Source organism: Odocoileus virginianus, chromosome 18, assembly GCF_023699985.2.
Source record: "Odocoileus virginianus isolate 20LAN1187 ecotype Illinois chromosome 18, Ovbor_1.2, whole genome shotgun sequence".
Classification (NCBI taxonomy): Eukaryota; Metazoa; Chordata; class Mammalia; order Artiodactyla; family Cervidae; genus Odocoileus; species Odocoileus virginianus.
Genome location: NC_069691.1, coordinates 19,253,758 through 19,272,688, shown reverse-complemented (window position 1 = coordinate 19,272,688; position 18,931 = coordinate 19,253,758). Strand labels below are relative to the sequence as shown.

Here is an 18,931-nt window from a genome sequence, read left to right as displayed (position 1 = left end):
AAATGAGATCATCCTCAAATTCTTTTATCTGGATATGGGGAAACCCACAATGCTCACAACAGGCAGAAAGCAAAAGAACCCAACGGTGAGGGTGGATGTATGACCGATGTCCCAGGTGGGGGTGCTCCCCTTCACGCTCCCCATTCCCGGGATAACTGACACAGTCTAGGCCAGTTGCCTGATGGCCTCTGTGACATAGGCATATATACCACATGGGTACCAGTGTCTGTCTGCATGTTAAATAAAAAAAAATGTAATTTTTTTTAATCTTCAGGAGAAAAATTAATATACATAGAAGCTCTAAAGTCTTCCTTCCACACCCCAGTGGACTACTAGTAAGCACCCCAGAAATACACACACATACATACACCCATGCGTGCTCTGGAGACCCCTGTCCTAAAGCACTTGAATGCCTGGACCCCTCACCCTGATGGGGAGGGTGATGCTGCCTTTCACTGTCATGCCACCCCCGCCCGAGTGCTGTGCAGTGTACAGAGCAAGGCGCCAGAGCCGGGCAGGCTGATGGGGGCGAGGCGCGGGAGGCCTCGGTAAGAACCACACCATCCTGAACGCTGCTGGGTCTGAGTCATCCCCAAAACCCTGACGGCCCCCGACTAGAGCATGAGTTTGAAAGTTCCTCAAAGGGGGCTGATGCTGAAGGAAATAAAACCTATATATGACTCTGTAATAAGGGTGATTCTCCCAACAGGTTAGGCTTATGACGGCCACTGGGACGATTATTTTCAAAGGATATGTAAAACTTACCTCCTAAGACTCATTATGTGGGTAAATGATCAAACTGGTCCATTCAAGGAGCTCAATCAGGTGGTTACAGTGGCCCAGGCCCTCCTCCTATATAACCTTGGAAAACCTTTCAACCTTTATTCATAGTTTCTCCCTAAACTCTATTCCTCATGAATAATTTCCCTTCCAAAAGGATGTATTATTAGAACAGGAAAACCAGACTACTGTGTGTGATACATTATCACTTTGTGTACTGAGATTTCCAAACAATAATATTAAATTTATTAAAGTCCCAGGTTCTAAAATCTATGGCATGAAACCATATAGAAGTTCCTTACAAAGTCATGTACACATGACTACCATATGACCAAGCCACTCCTACATACTTTCTAAAATGAAATGAAAACCTATGCTCACACAAAAGCCTACACACAAATGTTCACAGCAGACAAGCATAAATATCAAAAACTATAAACCACCCAAATGTCCTACAATTAAGTTGATAAACAAACTCGGGTACATCCATGTAACAGAATACTATCCATTAATAAAAATGAACCAGCTACTGATACATCCAACACCTTGGATGTTTCTCAAATTCATTATGCTGAATGAAAAACCAGATGCAGATGGTCTGAGGAGACATATTGTTTGATTCGATTCCTACAACATTCTGGAAAACACAAAGCCATGAGGATGAAGGATGAACCATCAGTTGTAAGAGGCTAAGGGCAAAGCGAGAGCATGACTAAAATGTGACAGGACCAGGGAATTTTGGGTGGGTGGGGGGTACTGGGAGAGAATTGTTCTGTATTTTAGTTGTGATGCAGTTAACATAACTAGGAGACCTGGGTTCGATCCCTGGGTTGGGAAGATTCCCTGGAGAAGGAAATGGCACCCCACTCCAGTACTCTTGCCTGGAAAATCCCATGGATGGAGGAGCCTCATAGGCTATAGCCCATGGGGTCGCAAAGAGTTGGACACGACTGAGTGATTTCACTTTAACGTAACTGAATTTGTCAAAACTCAGATCTATATACCAAAGAGTGTATTTTATTATATTTAAATTAAAAAATAAAATGGAAATCTACTTCCATAATTGATTATGTTTCATGGAAACATTTGAGCGCTGCTTCTATAAAAGATTTAGCCTTTTGCTGCCATCCGCCACAACTCCTTTCCAGATTCTTTATACAGCCTGCGAAAGACATACATGTTTGTGGCCACAAGCAGACGGTGGCAGAAGAAAGCTCCTCACCCCCAAGGATAACACTTAGATGGCAGATTTCCCCAGATCAAAGTCCTAACAAGGCAGAAAGAACAAAGAGTGGACACTGGCCAAAACATATTAACAATAGCTACATACACATGCCAAGTGATTAGTTCACCACCTTCAAAGGGTGATGGTAAAATGCCAGGACCAGAGGACACCGAGAAACTTGAAGTGAACAGGAAAGCAGAACCAAAGTCAGTAACAGAAACAGCAGTGCAATAGAGAAAGCAAGGACTCTGGGAGCAGCAGCTGTCATCAGCTGAGCCTTAATGCGTGCCAGGCATTGTATTATGAGTACTGCATCCATTTCATCCTCTTCTATAAAGCATGTATTATCTATTTTCTAGTTCACTGCTGAGAACACGGAGACCCACTGATTTAAGTAACATGCCCAAGAGCACACAGTTAGCAAGAGACAGAGAATGCAGTGAGGACCCAGGTCCACTCTGACAGGCAGAGCCCATGATTTCCACTCCACCAAGTTACCTCCAGAAAAAGGTACCTTATCCATAGATTATACAGACATACCTCAGATACAGCATAGGTTCAGTTCCAGGCCAACACACACAGGGTGCAATAAGGCGAGTTATATGAATTTTTTGGTTTCCTAATACACCATAAGTGATGTTTATACCACACTATAGTCTATTAAGTGTGCAATAGCACTATGCCTAAAAAAACATTGCACATACCCTAATCAAAAACACTTCATATTGTGGAAAATGCTATCCTCTAAGCCCTCAGCAAGTCATAACCTTTTTGCAACAGTAACATCAAAGATCACTGATCACAGATTTCCATAACAAATTTAACAATAATGCAAAAGCTTGAAATATTTCAGAAATTACCAAAACTTGTGACACAGGGACATGAGGTTAGCAAATACAGTTAGAAAAATGGTGCCAATAGATGCTTGAGGCAGGGTTGCCACAAACCTTCATTTTGTAAAAACTGCAGTTTTGCAAAATGTAAACAAGGTATATATATATATGGGTGTTTAATACACCTCAAATATGAAAACTTGGGTATTAAAGAGTACAAGTGTACTTCACACAGGAAACATGCTCTTCAAAATCTAATTTTTAACAAAAAAATTTATCAATACTCAGGAAGTTTTCTTATGAAAAGAGCCACGAAATAAATGTTTTAGTAAAGTAAAGAATCCCTTTGTGATATAACCAATCATCCCATGATCCTTGTGCTGCAAAAGTCTATTTTAATAAAATGGACTTAAAAGCAGGGCATACTTTCAACTTGCAGTTTTTTAAAAATCTATCTATATTAACTAGTCTCGAAAATCAGTAAATAAGATTAAGAAGTTTTATGGGATGAATAAATGAGTAAGTTCAGATAATTGTCTTTTATTGTATTTGTTGCTTCTAAAGAAACAAAAGGAAGAATGGAGAAAACTAAAATCGTTAACATTTCATCTCTGTAAGTTCTGGATCTCAGTAACACTAAAGGAAGCCACATGACCACTGTACCCATTCCCCAGCTTATTCAGTAACTGAGATCCACCTTGAACAGAAAGAGGGTTATCCAAAGATGTCAAGACCATAGGAAGTCAAAGAAATATTGACAGCATTCAATCCCCAAGATGCATTCACTAGCAAAATTAAATACTTAAATATTTGGGTTTTCACTATGATAAGCATGGTATAAGAACAGTGTTAATATTTAATTTTTTTCTGACTGCTAAAGATAGGGGATTAGGGGACAAAATTCTTAGTAATCAACTTTGTACAATATCTTGCCAGCTCCCACTTAAAAATGAATAGGATGAATCAATCTGTCCAAAAAACAGAGTCATTACACGGAAAAACACAATGATGCAAAACACACATTTCAGAATTGGCTCCTCTAAAGAGAAAACTTACATCAAACTAGCTCACGCAGCAAACAGTGCACAATGCCAAATAATCTATTTGTAAGAGAATGAAATGCAGAACTCCAGTGTTTGGAACTCCAGCGGTTCCAAAATATGATGAGAAACATATTAAACTAATACCCAAATCCAGCTCCAAAACATGGTGCTAAGGGCTCAAAAGGACATCCTAAAGCCCTGAAAAATCAGTGTCCAAAAACTAATCTGAAAAATATTTGCTTAAAATGTTCATAGAATCTTAATTAGATGGTGTATCTATAATAAGAACCCTATTTTTCACTTACTATCAGAACAATGACATCCCAAGCATCTGACATTGAACACATTTTCGGGAAATACGGCAAACATTTACTAGGCCTTCTGATAAGGATACAAGCCCCAAACTCATAGCCTTATGTGGCTCAAAGCAGAACACTTTTATGGCGCCTACAAGAGTGAACTCAACAAGGTTAGTAAAATTTAAAAAGAAAATTCTAAAGTTAAAATAGAATGTCAATTCATGTACTGTTAAGTTAATGTAAGTTAAAGCTAAAATGTAATGACAGTGATTTGGTAATTTTCAAAAATCTGTCCCCAAACTTTTGGAGACCAAGATGAAATGTTCAAATTTCCATTCTCTCTCTACACTAAACTCTCCAGCTTCTCTCTAACAACTACAACAAAAAAGTCCTTTAAGATATTTTCCAGTTACCTGGAACTAAAATACAAGCCTGCTATTTCAGAAACACCATTTCAGGGGCAGGTTAATTCGAATATATTGGCAGGGGGAAGAAACCACAACTTTTGAATTTGCAACATACCTTTTCTGGAAGCTGAGATTCAACTTCTTTCTTCAGTCTCCTCAGTAAGAAGGGTCTCAACACCTTATGCAGACGCCTGATGATCAATATAGTTTCTTCTTCATTTAAGTCCACCTGCAAGAGAACCTTAGATGAACTTGATCCTCTTTTTGTTAAGGTTCTTTTATGTAATAACTCTTTATACTATATTTATTATTGGTTTCAATACATGTCTGAAATTTTATATGCATTAAGGCCAGGTATATACCCGTTATATACACCTCAGAATTCTGTTCCCACCTGCCTACCAGGTGGTAACAGAACAGCCTCTAAATAGATGTCTTTTTCTGAATGCTGACTTCTACGGAAAAGATCCAGAGCCACCAGTTTCAGACTGGAAGTGTTAACAGCTCAGAATTTGATGGGATATGATTGTGATAAAGGCTGATTGAAGACTGAGGTTGAACACGAGTAAAAGGGTAATAGTTAATGTGTTCTTACTTAAAATTGAGGGCTTCCCTGGTAGCTCAGCTAGTAAAGAATCTGCCTGCAATGCAGGAGACTCAGCTTTGATTCCTAGATCGGGAAGATCCCCTGGAGGAGGGCATGGCTACCCACTCCAGTATTGTTGCCTGAAGAATCCTCATGGACACAGAAGCCTGACGGGCTACAGCCCATGGGGTCTCACAGAGTTGGACACCACTGACTGACTAAGCAGAGCACTTAAAATTGAAGCGGTAAGTTGTCTCAGATGCAGAAACATACCAATGACACAGAGCCTGAACATGAAAAGAACAAGGACAAACACAGTTTATGCTGGTGGGTTGCTAAGCCCCTCCACCTGATTCCCCTGCCCTGCTGTGGTTGAGTTCAAGCTCAGTCCTGTTTGTAGATTGTCTGCTTTCTCTCTCACCTTCCTCCACCAACCTCTAGGGGGCAGAGCTGATCGACATTACCTTCTTCAAATGGGCAAGCCAATGAATTCCTGACAAAAGTCAAGGGTACTTATAACATACCTCAAAATTAAAGGGCCAAATGGTTCCAACACAGATATCTGTAAAGCATTTTAAGTGCTTTTTCATTCTTATACTTAAGAAATCACTAATCAAAAGGACAGGTACCTGTTTCTAATAAATGAGTTTCTAAGAGAAGGCAGAGAAAGGAATAATAAGAAGAAGAAATTTGCAAATAGCTACCCCAAGGTTTGAGGAATATTTACACAAACACACAACTTAGATTAAACAAAACTTTAGATTCACACTAAAATCTGAAAATAATGCATACGGAAAATAATTATAAACTAGTTTGGCTTTACATACAAACTCTTAACGTGGAAATGGTTTAAGGGGAAGCCCAAGTTTATAACAAGAAAATATTTTTTTTCAAGGTTTACATTTGGTTGGTTGAGCTGTGGTTAAACAGACGGAACAAGTATCTCTGTATGTGTCCTCCCTGTGGTCCACGGCAGTTAAGCATTCCACCAGTCAGGAACACCCTCTGCTGGCCTAGTTACCACACTGGCGAAAGACAATGGGATTAGGACACCCTAGATCCTAGGATCACTTACCCATTACTGGATCCATTCTCTCAGGATGGAAAAATATCCCTGGAGTGAACACATACCCACCCACTGACTGGCTTCCTGATATTTTACAACACCGTAAACCACCTTGCGGTCTCAGCTTTAGGTCCTTTCATTTCTTTGTCATGCAGTGGGAAAAATAAATGTTAGGCCAGTACCCTCTCTCCAGTCATGGCAAAGGGTGCATTAAACCACTGCTCGAATGTGCTGCAGCTCTTAAAAATGGTGGGGAGGAGGAAGTTGAGGAGGGCCCAGAGTTCCGGGAGCTTGTTCTGCAGTGGGGTCCCGGTCAGGAGGATCCTTCTGGGGGCCACGTAGTGTGTGTTGAGGACCTGAGTCAGCTTGCAGTGGTGATTCTTCATCCGGTGGCCTTCGTCCACTATCATGTATTTCCACCGGATCTGTGATGCAAGAGGAAGGACCAACACATGGTGAGTGAGGGAAAACACAAGTATCCCCAAGCGGCAAGTGGTGATGCGGAAAACCACAGAGCCCACGCTTGGTCCAGGCTATGGCATGGTACTCCTCAGCATGAAAGACTCTCAACAGTCTATTTCCTATACCTGGCAGGTGAAGTCATGCACTGTGGAACAATGGGATGAAATAACAGAATGTGATCCCTAATTACCTTTTCACAAAGAAGGCAACTAGGGCCCAGAGAGAAACAGTTGGGCCAGGACTAGCTTCTGTGTCTCCCCATCCAACACCTCTTCTATCACTGCTATGTTATGACAGCCTGCCAGATTTAAAGGCTTCATAACCACTGCTCATGATGAGTACAGAATATAGTTCCCCACTTGAAGCAGAGGTTAATGACTGATTCCTCCAAGACAACATCAGTAAGTACCTATAGCAGAAGACCTCTGGCTTCATGCCCTTTTACTATCACCTTGGCTGACTCCTACCTTCAGGGCTTGGCTCCTGTTTTTTTCTTAATTTGAACTTAGTTGCTAAGATTTAAACGTTGGAATATTTCACCTAAAAATCTGGACATCCAGCTTCTTTTAAAACATTAAAAGATCTAGCAACCTGGACTCTCTTAGTTCACATGTATTCCTGACCTGCCAGGTCCATACCTGCCAGGTCCAGGACCCCAGTTTCAAGATGTCTAAAATGAAAGGACAAACTCACTGGCAGAGAGGGCAGTACTAAAATAGCATTCTTCTGTTTATGCCAAAACTTCAGAATTAAACACAATATATTCCTCCAGCATAACTGTCACTTCAAAAATAAAGAATGACCATATGATACAATCTCCCTTTCTAAGTCTACACACACTCCCCTTCCCCTCTCACATCTGACCCTTCAGCCCCCTCCAAGGTCACTGTTTCTCAAAGTGAGAACAATGAGGAATATCCCACAAAGCCTATCCAATCCCCACAAAACAGTGGCAATGGCCAAGAAGAGCATCTGGCGTTCAGATGTCCCTGGATCCCGCTACAAAGCGCTTAGAGAGGAGGGAGAAGCAAAGACTTCTATGAAGTCCTCACCTTCCTCAGTAGAAGCACCAGGAAAATCAGGGGAAAAGGAATAAAACATCACTCAGGAAGGGATGTCTGGGTAAAAGAAACTACCAGAGGTGTTTGGGTTCTCCCCCCCCAACTTGCTCCACCTACTCTAAGAAAATTCTTTAAGAATAATTAAAGTTGTACAATCAATTGTCCCAAACTTACGAATAAAAGAGGCCAGGAGATAAAAATGTACTTAATCAATATTCTAAATCCACCTTCCTGCCTAATTTCATTTAACCTATGAAATACTAAGGAATCAAAGGTCTATGCTTTTGCTATCGGATCTGCTGCTAATTAGGTCTTCCACTCAAAAAAAAAAAAAAACTACTACCCCTTTCTAGATCTTCATTTATCCAGAAACAAAGGCAATACATCTTGTTACCAGGCGTCTCCAATGAATTTTCAAATGCATATGCAGAACACACGATACAAATTTTCTTAAAAGGATCTCAAACATACACACATATCCCCACAGTTATACTGAAAACATGTCATTTTTGACACTGCCAAATTCATCTCAGAGTGTGAAGAAGATGAACACACAGCATTGTTGCTGGTGCCATCTCAATTATTAAACCTCCCCTGGGAGCACATTTCCTTTATGTATTTCCTAGGATGCCATGAAGGGAACTCTCCGTTCCCAGGGCACAGGTTTAATGCAGAGATTGAACAGACCCCAGAAATAGTGATTCTGTTCAGTTCTGGCCATAACTTAGTTTCAGATTATAGTGCTTTCAAAACACCACAGCGTAAAAGAAATTACTAAAGGAAAAAAAAATGAAGTTCTCCTACTTGCTCCATGACAGAAACTACTCCCATCATTCTACATGAATATATCAGGAGGCAAGATGACGTAAATGGAAAAAAAAATTCTATTTTTTGGCTAAAGGACAGTTTAGGACCTATAAAGTAGCAGATATGTAGGTCGCAGGTAGAAAACAACTCTTTGCTGGCTCTAAATATATAGTCATGGAAACAACCCAGAGTCATCCAAACAATAATAGCCCATTATTTCACTGGAAAAAAACATAAAACAGGGAGAGCACAAAAGCTACAGCTTGGATAAACGTTCATATGGAGAAGACCATATGGAGAGATGCCTGCTCATCTCTGGAGAGACAAAGACACAAGAGGCATGAAGTTCCACTGCTGACAATATCCCAGGGCAACAAAAACAATTATTTCTTCCACAAGCATGATGTTCAGAGCTGTTGGAGAGAAAAAGAGTTGCAGAAGGAACCCAGGTAAATTCTTTTAAGAGATGTAAACTCGTTAACCACAACAGGATAGGTAAGAGTCCCAGAATCACTGACACACAACAGAAAATAGCATTTTAAAATTAAAAACCTATGACCAAAATATATCTGACTCTAAAAGAGAGAGGGAGAGGGCAGTCATCTAATGAGCAAATTATAGTAGTGGGTATAATCTGAGGAATATTTTACATTCCAGTTGCGATGGTCCATAATTCAAGACAAAAGAATTTTTTTAAACATACCTTGGCAAGAATGTGCTTGTCTTTTATAATGTACTCATAAGTCGTCAGGAGGACGTTGAATTTGCCACTCCGCAGCTGGGGGACAAGAGAGCGACGCATGGCAGGGGTGCCCTGAACAGGAAGAAAATACAGATCTGTATTACCCCAGGGAAGGAGGCGCGCGCTGTCTCTCACTACTCATGGCTTAATGGAGCCCAGACACATGACCAAGGACTCACACACACGCAATTATCATACACAGATCCATTATCCAGGAGGAAAGTACTTGGCAAAATTGCCCACGTCTGGGTACTTTTCAGACTCTTGTGGAGAGGCTTTCCTACTGCAGACCAAGGGAGGGCAGGGAGAAAAAAGGAAATTATGGCGACCCCAAGGCAGCAGGAAACCTGCTGCTCTGCTGAAAGGCTCCATTTCTACAGGGGTGTCCAGCCGGTGCTCGGCTATCTGGGTAATTGCCTAACTTTGCAGGAACAGTGGGCATGGTGGTGGCACGCGGGATAGGCGATATTTGTCATTTGTATTACTCTCATCAGAAACCTCGCAATATGATAATTAACAATTTTCTTCTGCATTTCACTATCTGAAAGTAATTATGGTTTATTACAGTAATCTTCTCGGGATGATTAACTCTCACTGTTTAGTACATGATGTACATGACAAAACTTTACAACCAAATACAGTTCACAGATGTGCACATGGAATGAAGAAAATAGGGTCTATTTTTTGCTTTTCCACATTTATATATAAATACAGCATTCCAAACCTTGTAAGAAATTTTCACCACAGAAGGAGCCCATTTGTCAAATTCATACGTCCAGTTAGATAGAGTCCTGCAGAACAAAACAAAATACAGAGAGATGTTTGTATAAAAATCTGTGGTTAAGAGAATGTTCTCATTCACTTTCAGCTCACCTTGAAAGAGGACAGAGAATATAAAATATCTCAACTACACATTCATTTTAAAGGTGTGGAAATAAGAGATAAGTTAGAAACAAGTGCCACAAAGCGTGACAAGTTTGAGGATTCATAAGAATCTCATGAGAGGAAAAAAAAATTAAAGAATGCATGAACATAGAGGACAAAAAAATCTTATTTTTAATACTGAAAGACAGCAATTACCAGTGATTTGGGAACTCTAAAAATGGCCATATAAATTCAGAGAAATTTGAGTCAGGAAAAAAAATGATAAAAGCACATGAAAACACTTAATAAAATCTGTCAGGAGGGAGCAGGGGGAAAATAGTAAATGTCTCAAAAAAAATCCCCCAAACCATCAATGTAATCTATGAGTCAGAACATGCAAAATATAGACAAAAAGCAAAATACATGTTCAAGATGTAGATAACATGGAAAGGATGTCTAAGTACAATGGGTTCAAATAAAATGGATTTAAGAGGTCTGTGAAGAATTCTCATTTAGGCAAAATTTGAAGGAAACACTAAAACAGAATCTTTACTTTTTCTCAAGGTCCAAGTCTGCAATGAGCAGTGAGATCTAGAAGGGACCTCAGTGAACAGCACTGCAACCTCACACCACAGTCGATGCACTCCCATCCAAGGAAGGTGGTTTTGCACAGGAAGTCCTTCCTGCAGGTATGTCCACTCAAAACCCACAAGGAGCCCTGCAGTGGACGAGGCACTGGGAAGGTGATGGAAAACAGTGAAGACCTGTCCTGACAAAGTGGCAACACCACTGCAGATAAACTACAGTACTGAGGGCAATTTAATACAAAGTTCAGAGTCTGGATTTTCTGCTTTAAAGGGACCACTAAAGGAAGATTTAAGAATATACATTTTTTTGGAATATATGTAGCCTTTTAGAAATAGAAGAAAAAAATCGGAAATCTTAAAAAAAATCAAAACTTTCAGCTTCAAGAGCCACTTTAGGTGTGATAAAGAATGAGACCCACTGTGCGGCATGCGGGCTGTGTAGACTGCAACATGAAGGGCTGGAAAAAAAAATCACTTCATCTTGTGCTTATGTAGCCAATCAAAGAGGGCAGGGTGGGAGACAGTGGGAAATGAAAACATCTAAATCCAGATTATATGCTCTTGATAATCCCACTACAGGCTACAACTCTGCCTTAAATGACAAATGACAAATAGGGCAAGCTCCAACATAAAGAAAGATAACTGCAGAATAAATGGCTTTACTTACGAAAGGGGAACAATGATGAGATAGGGGCCATTGAGTCGTTTGTGCTCCATCAGATAAGTGATGAGTGCAATGGTCTGTATGGTCTTTCCCAGCCCCATTTCATCAGCTAAGATTCCGTTCAAATTGTTATTATACAGAGAAACCATCCATTCCAGGCCCTGGAGCTGAAATGAAGAGTAATTGCTTCAATTATCCAAGATCTGCACAGGTAATTAATACTAATACAACTCAAGTGGGGCTGCGACTTCTTAACTCCTCTGTGCTGTACGTCGGATTTCCCACAGTAGGAAAGTGGGGGAAGCACCAGCCCAAAACGAAATTCAAATGTGAGCCTGTAATCACCCCACTGCTTGGCAGGTGCTGAGTGCTAATCAGATTTAGAAGTGATGGGCTGGAGCATTCCGGGGGGATTTTAAGCAGCTTTACCGTTCATCCCTACTTAGCATTTCACAGTATATGGCATTCTAGAATTATTAGAGATGAAGAAAACCCAAACGAAAATCCTTTCTAACCACTCCAAAAACAAAAAGCCAATGTGAGAATTAAAGAAAAACAAGCCAGAAGGCAGGTTGGGCATGGAGATCACAGGTCATTAGAAACAGCCTTCTTGGTAATGAAGAGCCTGTCAGCCCCCCCGGGGGTGGGATCCCCTCAACTGAGGTAGCAGAGTGATCAGGGAGCCAGGGGCATCTGCTGGCAGAGAAAGCTCCCAGGCCTCACAGGGAAACTCCGCGATGCAGGTGCTCCCCAAGGGCAGCTGACCCCTGGAAACACCTTCAGCACAGTTAAGTACAAAACCCCAGCACCAGAGACACAGCTTTGGATTCCCACGTTAAACAGAAGAAAGAGTGGGTGAAATACAAAATTGTTCAACTTTCCTCTCCAACCACCAACTCCCTTCCACCACCATTATCACAGATGTCAGTTTAAATGAGAGGGTTAACTCTGTCTCTCTCTCTATATATATACATATGCATGTGTGCTCAGTCATGTCCAACTCTTTGCGACCCCATGTCACTGTAGTCACCAGGCTCCTCTGTGCATGAAATTCTCCAGGCAAGAATACTGGACCACTCCAGGGTCCAGTATTGCCTTTTCCTCCTCCAGGGCGTCTTCCTGACACGGGGATCAAACCTGCGTTTCCTGTGTCTCCTACACGGGCATGCAGACCCTTTACCACTGCACCACCTGTGTGAGTGTGTGTGTGATTGCTACAGTCAATTTAGCTTGCTAATGAAGTTATGCTTAGGGAAACGTTAATTTTAATTTCTTTCATGTAAAAACAAGACAAGTGATTCTTCCATTTTCAATGTTTATTAAGTGGTGATTCTGTGAAAAGGACCATGCAAGGAACTACAGCACATGGATATCTACATATGTAAGATGCGCGCCTCCCTTCTGAAGTTTACAAAGAAGACCAAAGTTACATGCACCAAGTTACAAAGTTCATGCACCAAGAAGCAGTTGGCAGTGCAAATGTCATAAAATGTTATAAAACTGTATAGACCAGAATTTTTCTTGGGAAGAGCAATTACAATGGTTTGAAGAAGTACTTGGATAAGCTTCTTGGGGTGCCTTGTACCATGCAAGACTCTGAATCATCCTAAAGGTTTTCGCACAACAGCAGTAAAACCAAGAGATGAGAAGAACAGAAAGAGGCCCTCAGGGGATGTGCAAAAGAGAGCAGGGGCAGAGGAGGAATGGTGGGAACCCAGAGTGCTCTGTGAGAGGAGCTGCACACTTGCAATGTGACCCCGAGACCACCAGGCCTTTAGGAGTCAGCTAAAGGCCAGACACATTTGGACACTCAAAGGGAGTGGATTTCTTCCTTTACTTTTTAATGAAAATTAGCAAAGGGGCTCAATTTTTCATCTGTTTTAATCCCAGATAAAACAGAAGGTGGACATGGGTTGTTAGAGTCCAGGAATAAGAAACTTTATGAAGCAAAAAAAACCCCAGTAGATTTCTTTCTTTATTTTTTTAATGAAATTGGCAAAGGGGCTGAATTTTGCATCTGTTTTAATCCCAGATAAAACAGAAGGTGGACATGGGTAATCTGAGTCCAGGAATAAGAAACTTCATGAAGCAAAAAAAAAAAAAAAAAAACAAACCCAGAGGAAGGGCAGAGTGAGGCATGTTCAGGAAATCTAACAGCGGTCAGCAGAGGAAGAAGGCCATAAAATTCCTATAGGGAAAGAGGAGGAGATAGGTTTGAAAAGACAGTGATGGAGAATGCTTAAAAAGTTCTCAGATGGCAGGAGGAAATCAATGTGGCTTTAAAAGTTATTTATGCATAATCTAAAGAATGCACTTTCCACACACAGACATACAGGAGGTCATCAGAACCATCTCCAAGTTCCTATCTACATCAGGTAGGCCAAATCAGATGGCAACAACTTTGAACTTCATGAAAGTAGCATGGTCTTTGGAGAGAACGTGACCTCACTACAGCCAGAGCACTGGTTCTCAAATTGTGCTCCAGGGACTCTTGAGGGTCTCCAGACCCTTCTGAGGAGATCACAAAATCAAAATTATTTTCTTATTAACACTAAGGCTGATCTGCCTTTTTTATTGCATTGACATTTGCATTGATGACGCAAAAGCAGTAGTGGGTATAAACTGCTGGCGCTTCAACACAAATCAAAGCAGTACTGAGGCCGCAGCAGCTGTATTCTTCACCTCCACACAATGGCAGGCAACACAGTGCCGCGTTCTGAGTTCAGTGGACCCTGGACCCAAGTTCCAGAAGTTTGAGACCTATTGGCCTAAAGTGCATATTGGGTTGGCCAAAGAGCTTGTTTAAGTTTTTCCATAAGATGTTATGGAAAAACCTGAATGAAGTCTTGACCAAATCAGTACTTCCCAGAGTGTATTCCAAAGGACCCTAATTTTACAGGATATGAATAAGAATATGATATATGAAAAGAAAGTTTGGTGACTAGAGAACTTTTGGCAATATAAAGCTAAACTCATTTCACTGTAGGATGCTGATACGCAATTACGGATGGCACATTTATTTTTGCAGAGTCATGAGCTGCTGATGCACAGCAGGGGCTCACAAGAGGGTCACTCCTAGGGTGCTCAGACGTCTGATTGGCTCTGGAAGTCCTGGGTGACACCTCTGATCAATTATGAGGGCCTCTATTCATTCTCATACATCTCCAACTTTGGAATAGGTTCCAGCTGATAGTATTTCCCATATTTATTAATATTTAACCACAGAACCCATTTCCCCCATTCCTTTTGGGGTCTATCTCACAGGACAAATGTTGCAAGGAACATACCATGAAGTGGAAGGAGGTAAAAGACAGGCGCTGACCTCATTACAGACAAGTCAAAAGAAACATCCGTTATGTTTACAGCCTAGTTTTCATCAAAGCATGGATGCTCACACCTTTATTGTGTCTTAAGAAAAAAAAAGCATGTAAATGTTGCAGACAGCAATTCTTAAGTGGCTACATTCATAGTGTTAAACTATAGCCACCACTGAAAGTTCTGAAGAAATGTACTTCATTTACTTCAAAAAGGGAGACAGATGTTCCCTGTACTGGTAGAAAGTGGCTGGGTTTTCCATTCTGAAGAGATCCATGGGTAAAAGAGTTGCAAAGGTTAAGTCAGGATTTCTGAAAACAATTCATCCCAAAACCATAAAAGGGAAAATGGGTAAATGCCCTAGTGAAGAAGGGAAAATGGAATGCTCTAAAAGAAGAATTATAGGCACAGCAGAGAAAATTCCTAAATTAGAAGCGATGTGAGGACTTCCCTGGTGGTCCAGTGGTTAAGACTCCACAATTTCACTGCAGAGGGACATGGGTTTGATTCCTGGTCTGGGGAACTAAGATCCCACATGCCACAAAGTATGGCCAAAAATGAAAAAAGAAAGAATGTAACCCTAGACGCCTGCCATCATTGACTCTCTTGATCAATTAGCATGTACACAACATATCCAATCAAAATTAGGTAACGGATTGCAACTTGCTAAGAATACACAGTCACCACATGAGTTACCTGATAATGCTTCAGGGTTCCGTTAATGAGGAGGGCTGACTGCTTCTCCACCCTCTCGGAGATGGCGTGGGCCACTGTGTAGTAGGACTGGGAGCCTCTGGCGCTGTATTGCATGCTGTACTCATCGTCCACATCTTGCTTCGCCGTCCTGGGGCAGAGAGAGTGGAGAGTCATGCACAGGGAAGTTGTGCATGAATGGAGAGCCAAAAAACGGCCGCAGTGAGTAGAGCTTTATTTATCACCTCCTTCACGTGTGCACGCTCAGTCATATCCACCTCTTTGGGACTCTACAGACTGCAGCCCACCAGGCTCCTCTGTCCATGGGATTCTCCAGGCAAGAATACTGGAGTGAGTTGCCATGCCCTCCTCCAGGGGATCTTCCCGACATAGGGATCAAACCTGAGTCTCTTACATCTCCTGCATTGGCAGGCAGATTCTTAACCTCTAGCACCACCTGGGAAGCCCCTACACCTACTTCATGCCCAGCAGGTAAAACATATTATCTGTAATCCTTGCAAAAAAGCAAGCAAGGTAGACGTCACTATTACCTTCACAGAACTTCAGACTGAGATAAGTTCATGAATTCATGAATTTGCCCAGGTCACGTGAAAGATGGTGGCATTAGGATTTGAACACAGGCCTTCCTGACTTCAAATGACTGCTATGAGCATGAAGTATACATCTGCAGGTTCACACTTGGCCAGTGAAGTTGTCCTAGGCCCTTGAAAATCAAAGATAAATCCTACCCACAGAACACTGCCCAAAGCTCGGAAGACAGGTAAGAGGGGGAAGAAGGTGACATTAAAGACATGGGAAAGAGAAGAGGTAGAAAACAGAATGTTTTCTGTACCAGATTAACCAACTACTGTGTCACTCTAGGAAGGGGCATGCGAGTGTGTGTGCTAAGTTGCTTCATTCATGTTGGACTCCTTGCAACCCTATGGACTGTCCATGGGATTCTCCAGGCAACAATACTGGAGTATGTTGCCATGCTCCCCACCTCCAAGGGATCTTCCTGACCTAGGGATCGAACCTACATCCTGTGGTTCCTGCATTGCAGGTGGATGCTTTACCACTGAGCCACCAGGGAAGCCTCCTATGGAGGTGGGCTCCTAAAACATTCAGTGAAGAAGGGGGCAGATGGATAAAGGAAAGATTACTGAAGCGGGCACAGAGCCCTGGAATAAAAGGAGAAAATATCAGAATGTCTATTTCTGCTTTGTTTTTTTAAAATCTCATCACTTTAAAGTGTTCTCTTTTGCAGATTGTTTCACCGCAACTTTTCTTTTAACACTAGAGTGATACAGACAAAGAGCTGTGTAGTCCACTGGTGTAGAGGATGGCTGGGGTGAGGTGAAGAGCTGGGTGCTCAGGTTGCGGGAAGGACTCTGAGGTGTTTCAGAGACTGGACTGGGGAATCAGGGGCTGACCGCCTGCAGCAGTGAGGACAGAGAGGGGAAGGGCACATCCCCCGTGGGTTTCTGGAGGAGTGTTGATGCCAGTAAGGGAGGTGGGAAAGGCTGCCGGGTGGAGGGGCAAATTTCATCTGGGATGGAAGTACATATGACACGAGAAACCCAGGAATGAGGGAGTCAGGAAGGAGAAGAGGACGGAAGGAAGGGGCTGAGCAGTGGGACACGCTGGTGACCCCTGATGGTGGCATTTCAAGGGGAGTCTGGGCATAAAGTCAGCTTCCATCCTTAAAGACAAAATTCTCTAAAAGAAAATTCATAGAGGATAACCCTCACAAAATGCATATGCCAGAGACGACACTCTGAGAGAAACATACTCAATGATCTGCTTGGCGTCCTTCTCCGAAACCTCCTCACTGTTTGGATCCAGAAGTATTTTCTCTTCAGTCTCCTGCCTGCTGGACTCTTCCTCCTCATCCTGGGAAAGGAACAAAGATTCCACTTTAAAATAAAGAGGGAATCCCTAGGATTGGCATTTCCTGGAAAGAGAGTGAACAGTATTCAACTTCACAAGTGAAGTGAACACAACCAAGGGGAGGACATAAATTTAACCCTTACCTATGCCAGGCAAATCCTACCACTCCATCGCTGTTTAAATCACTGAATGAAGGACCAGAAGGAACCCTCTAGGGATCCCCTGGAACCCTTGCTCCCCAAGAATACATACAGAAAAACCATGTCAGAAAGATGGATATATATGAATATTTGGTCATCAGAGAGTCTTGCAGATCAGGGGACCCTAATCCTCGGGTCAAGGATGGGTACCCTTCCATGGCCTGTTAGGAACAGGGCTGCACAGCAGGACGTAAGCAGCAAGCAATTGAGTGAAGCTTCATCTCTGTTTACAGCTGCTCCCTATTGCCCGTATCCTCACGGTCTGTGGGAAAACTCTTCCACAAAACTGGTCCCTGGTGCCAAAAAGGTTGGGGACTGCTGCTGTGGACCACATTTGCTCTTGATAACTTAGTGACCTTCTACACCTTTCTCTTCCAAAGCCAGTTGAAGAGATCTTAGTATTGTCTTTTTGATGATGCCAGTGGACCCTTCCACATGCCTTCAGGGTGGAGGGACTGGAGCTTGTAAGCATGTGGCCTTCTGTGTGCGTGTTCTGTGGCTACTTCATATTTCTGGATATGTAGATAAACACTGTCAATAACATGGCAAAGGATTCATCACCTCCCCACCTCTGAACCGTGTAATTGGTTCTGCTGGCCTGTTGGAAAGCTTTACTAAATATCCATAATATCCACTACTACCCACTTGGTGTTGAGAGTTAAATCTTTTCAGATAACCTAGAAGAATTCCCTTTAAAAGGAGGCTTAAAGAGAATGATGCTTTTCCATCACTTTTGAATGAAACAATGAGGACTGACAATGACAGTAATGCTGAACATTAAATCTATGATCACAGATCACTGAACTGTAAGGGGTAAAATGAGGAGTGGGTACAGCTCCTTCATGTCCAGGTGAGCACCAAGAGGGGGCATGACTGGCCACAAGATGAGGACCCAGTCTCTGGACCCCCAGGTCAGAGTTCATTCTGGCCCCAGTTGTCTGGAGTTGCCTGCAGCTGTCACTCTTAGGAGGGCACCCTTGGGTTCGGCAGCCTTCTTTACCTCATCTCTGTCCCTCCCTGGCTCTCAGACTCAATGAGAAGATTCTTCCAATGGATCATTTATGGGCCCATTCATCCAAGTAAACAAGCGATATTTTAAAAAATTGATTTTGTAAGTTTCAAATACCTCAGAGAAAGAGTGGCCTATAAAAAAAATAGCATGCCTCCAAAAGTATTTGCTTGTTAATAGTATGCTTTAAAAAATAATAATAACTTTTATTATCTTTCATTTTTAATCCATGGTAGATTAATTTAGGAAACACAGGTCCACAAAACAGAAGAAACTAAAAACAGTCTTAAAATTCTGGTGAGCTGTCATTGGTAAGGCTGCTCTGCTCTGACCACGGTATTCTTTGAACCAAGATTCCTCTAAACTGGTAAACATCAGATTTAATGACTACACACTAG

The 18,931-nt window shown here is 41.9% G+C and overlaps 1 protein-coding gene across 6 annotated transcripts in view; it reads right to left on the bottom strand.

Annotated features, from left to right (window-relative positions):
• Positions 1–18,931, bottom strand: part of SMARCA2 (SWI/SNF related BAF chromatin remodeling complex subunit ATPase 2) — a 173,823-nt gene that overhangs the window by 95,753 nt on the left and 59,139 nt on the right. For all 6 annotated transcript variants that reach the window (XM_020871939.2, XM_020871944.2, XM_070480406.1 and 3 more), the window contains exons 13-19: positions 17,227–17,327; positions 15,438–15,585; positions 11,430–11,593; positions 10,036–10,102; positions 9,273–9,383; positions 6,422–6,664; positions 4,703–4,816 (exon numbers count right to left, since the gene is read on the bottom strand). In XM_020871939.2, coding sequence (XP_020727598.2) covers positions 4,703–4,816; positions 6,422–6,664; positions 9,273–9,383; positions 10,036–10,102; positions 11,430–11,593; positions 15,438–15,585; positions 17,227–17,327 — 948 coding nt within the window. The remainder of the gene's footprint in view (positions 1–4,702; positions 4,817–6,421; positions 6,665–9,272; positions 9,384–10,035; positions 10,103–11,429; positions 11,594–15,437; positions 15,586–17,226; positions 17,328–18,931) is intronic.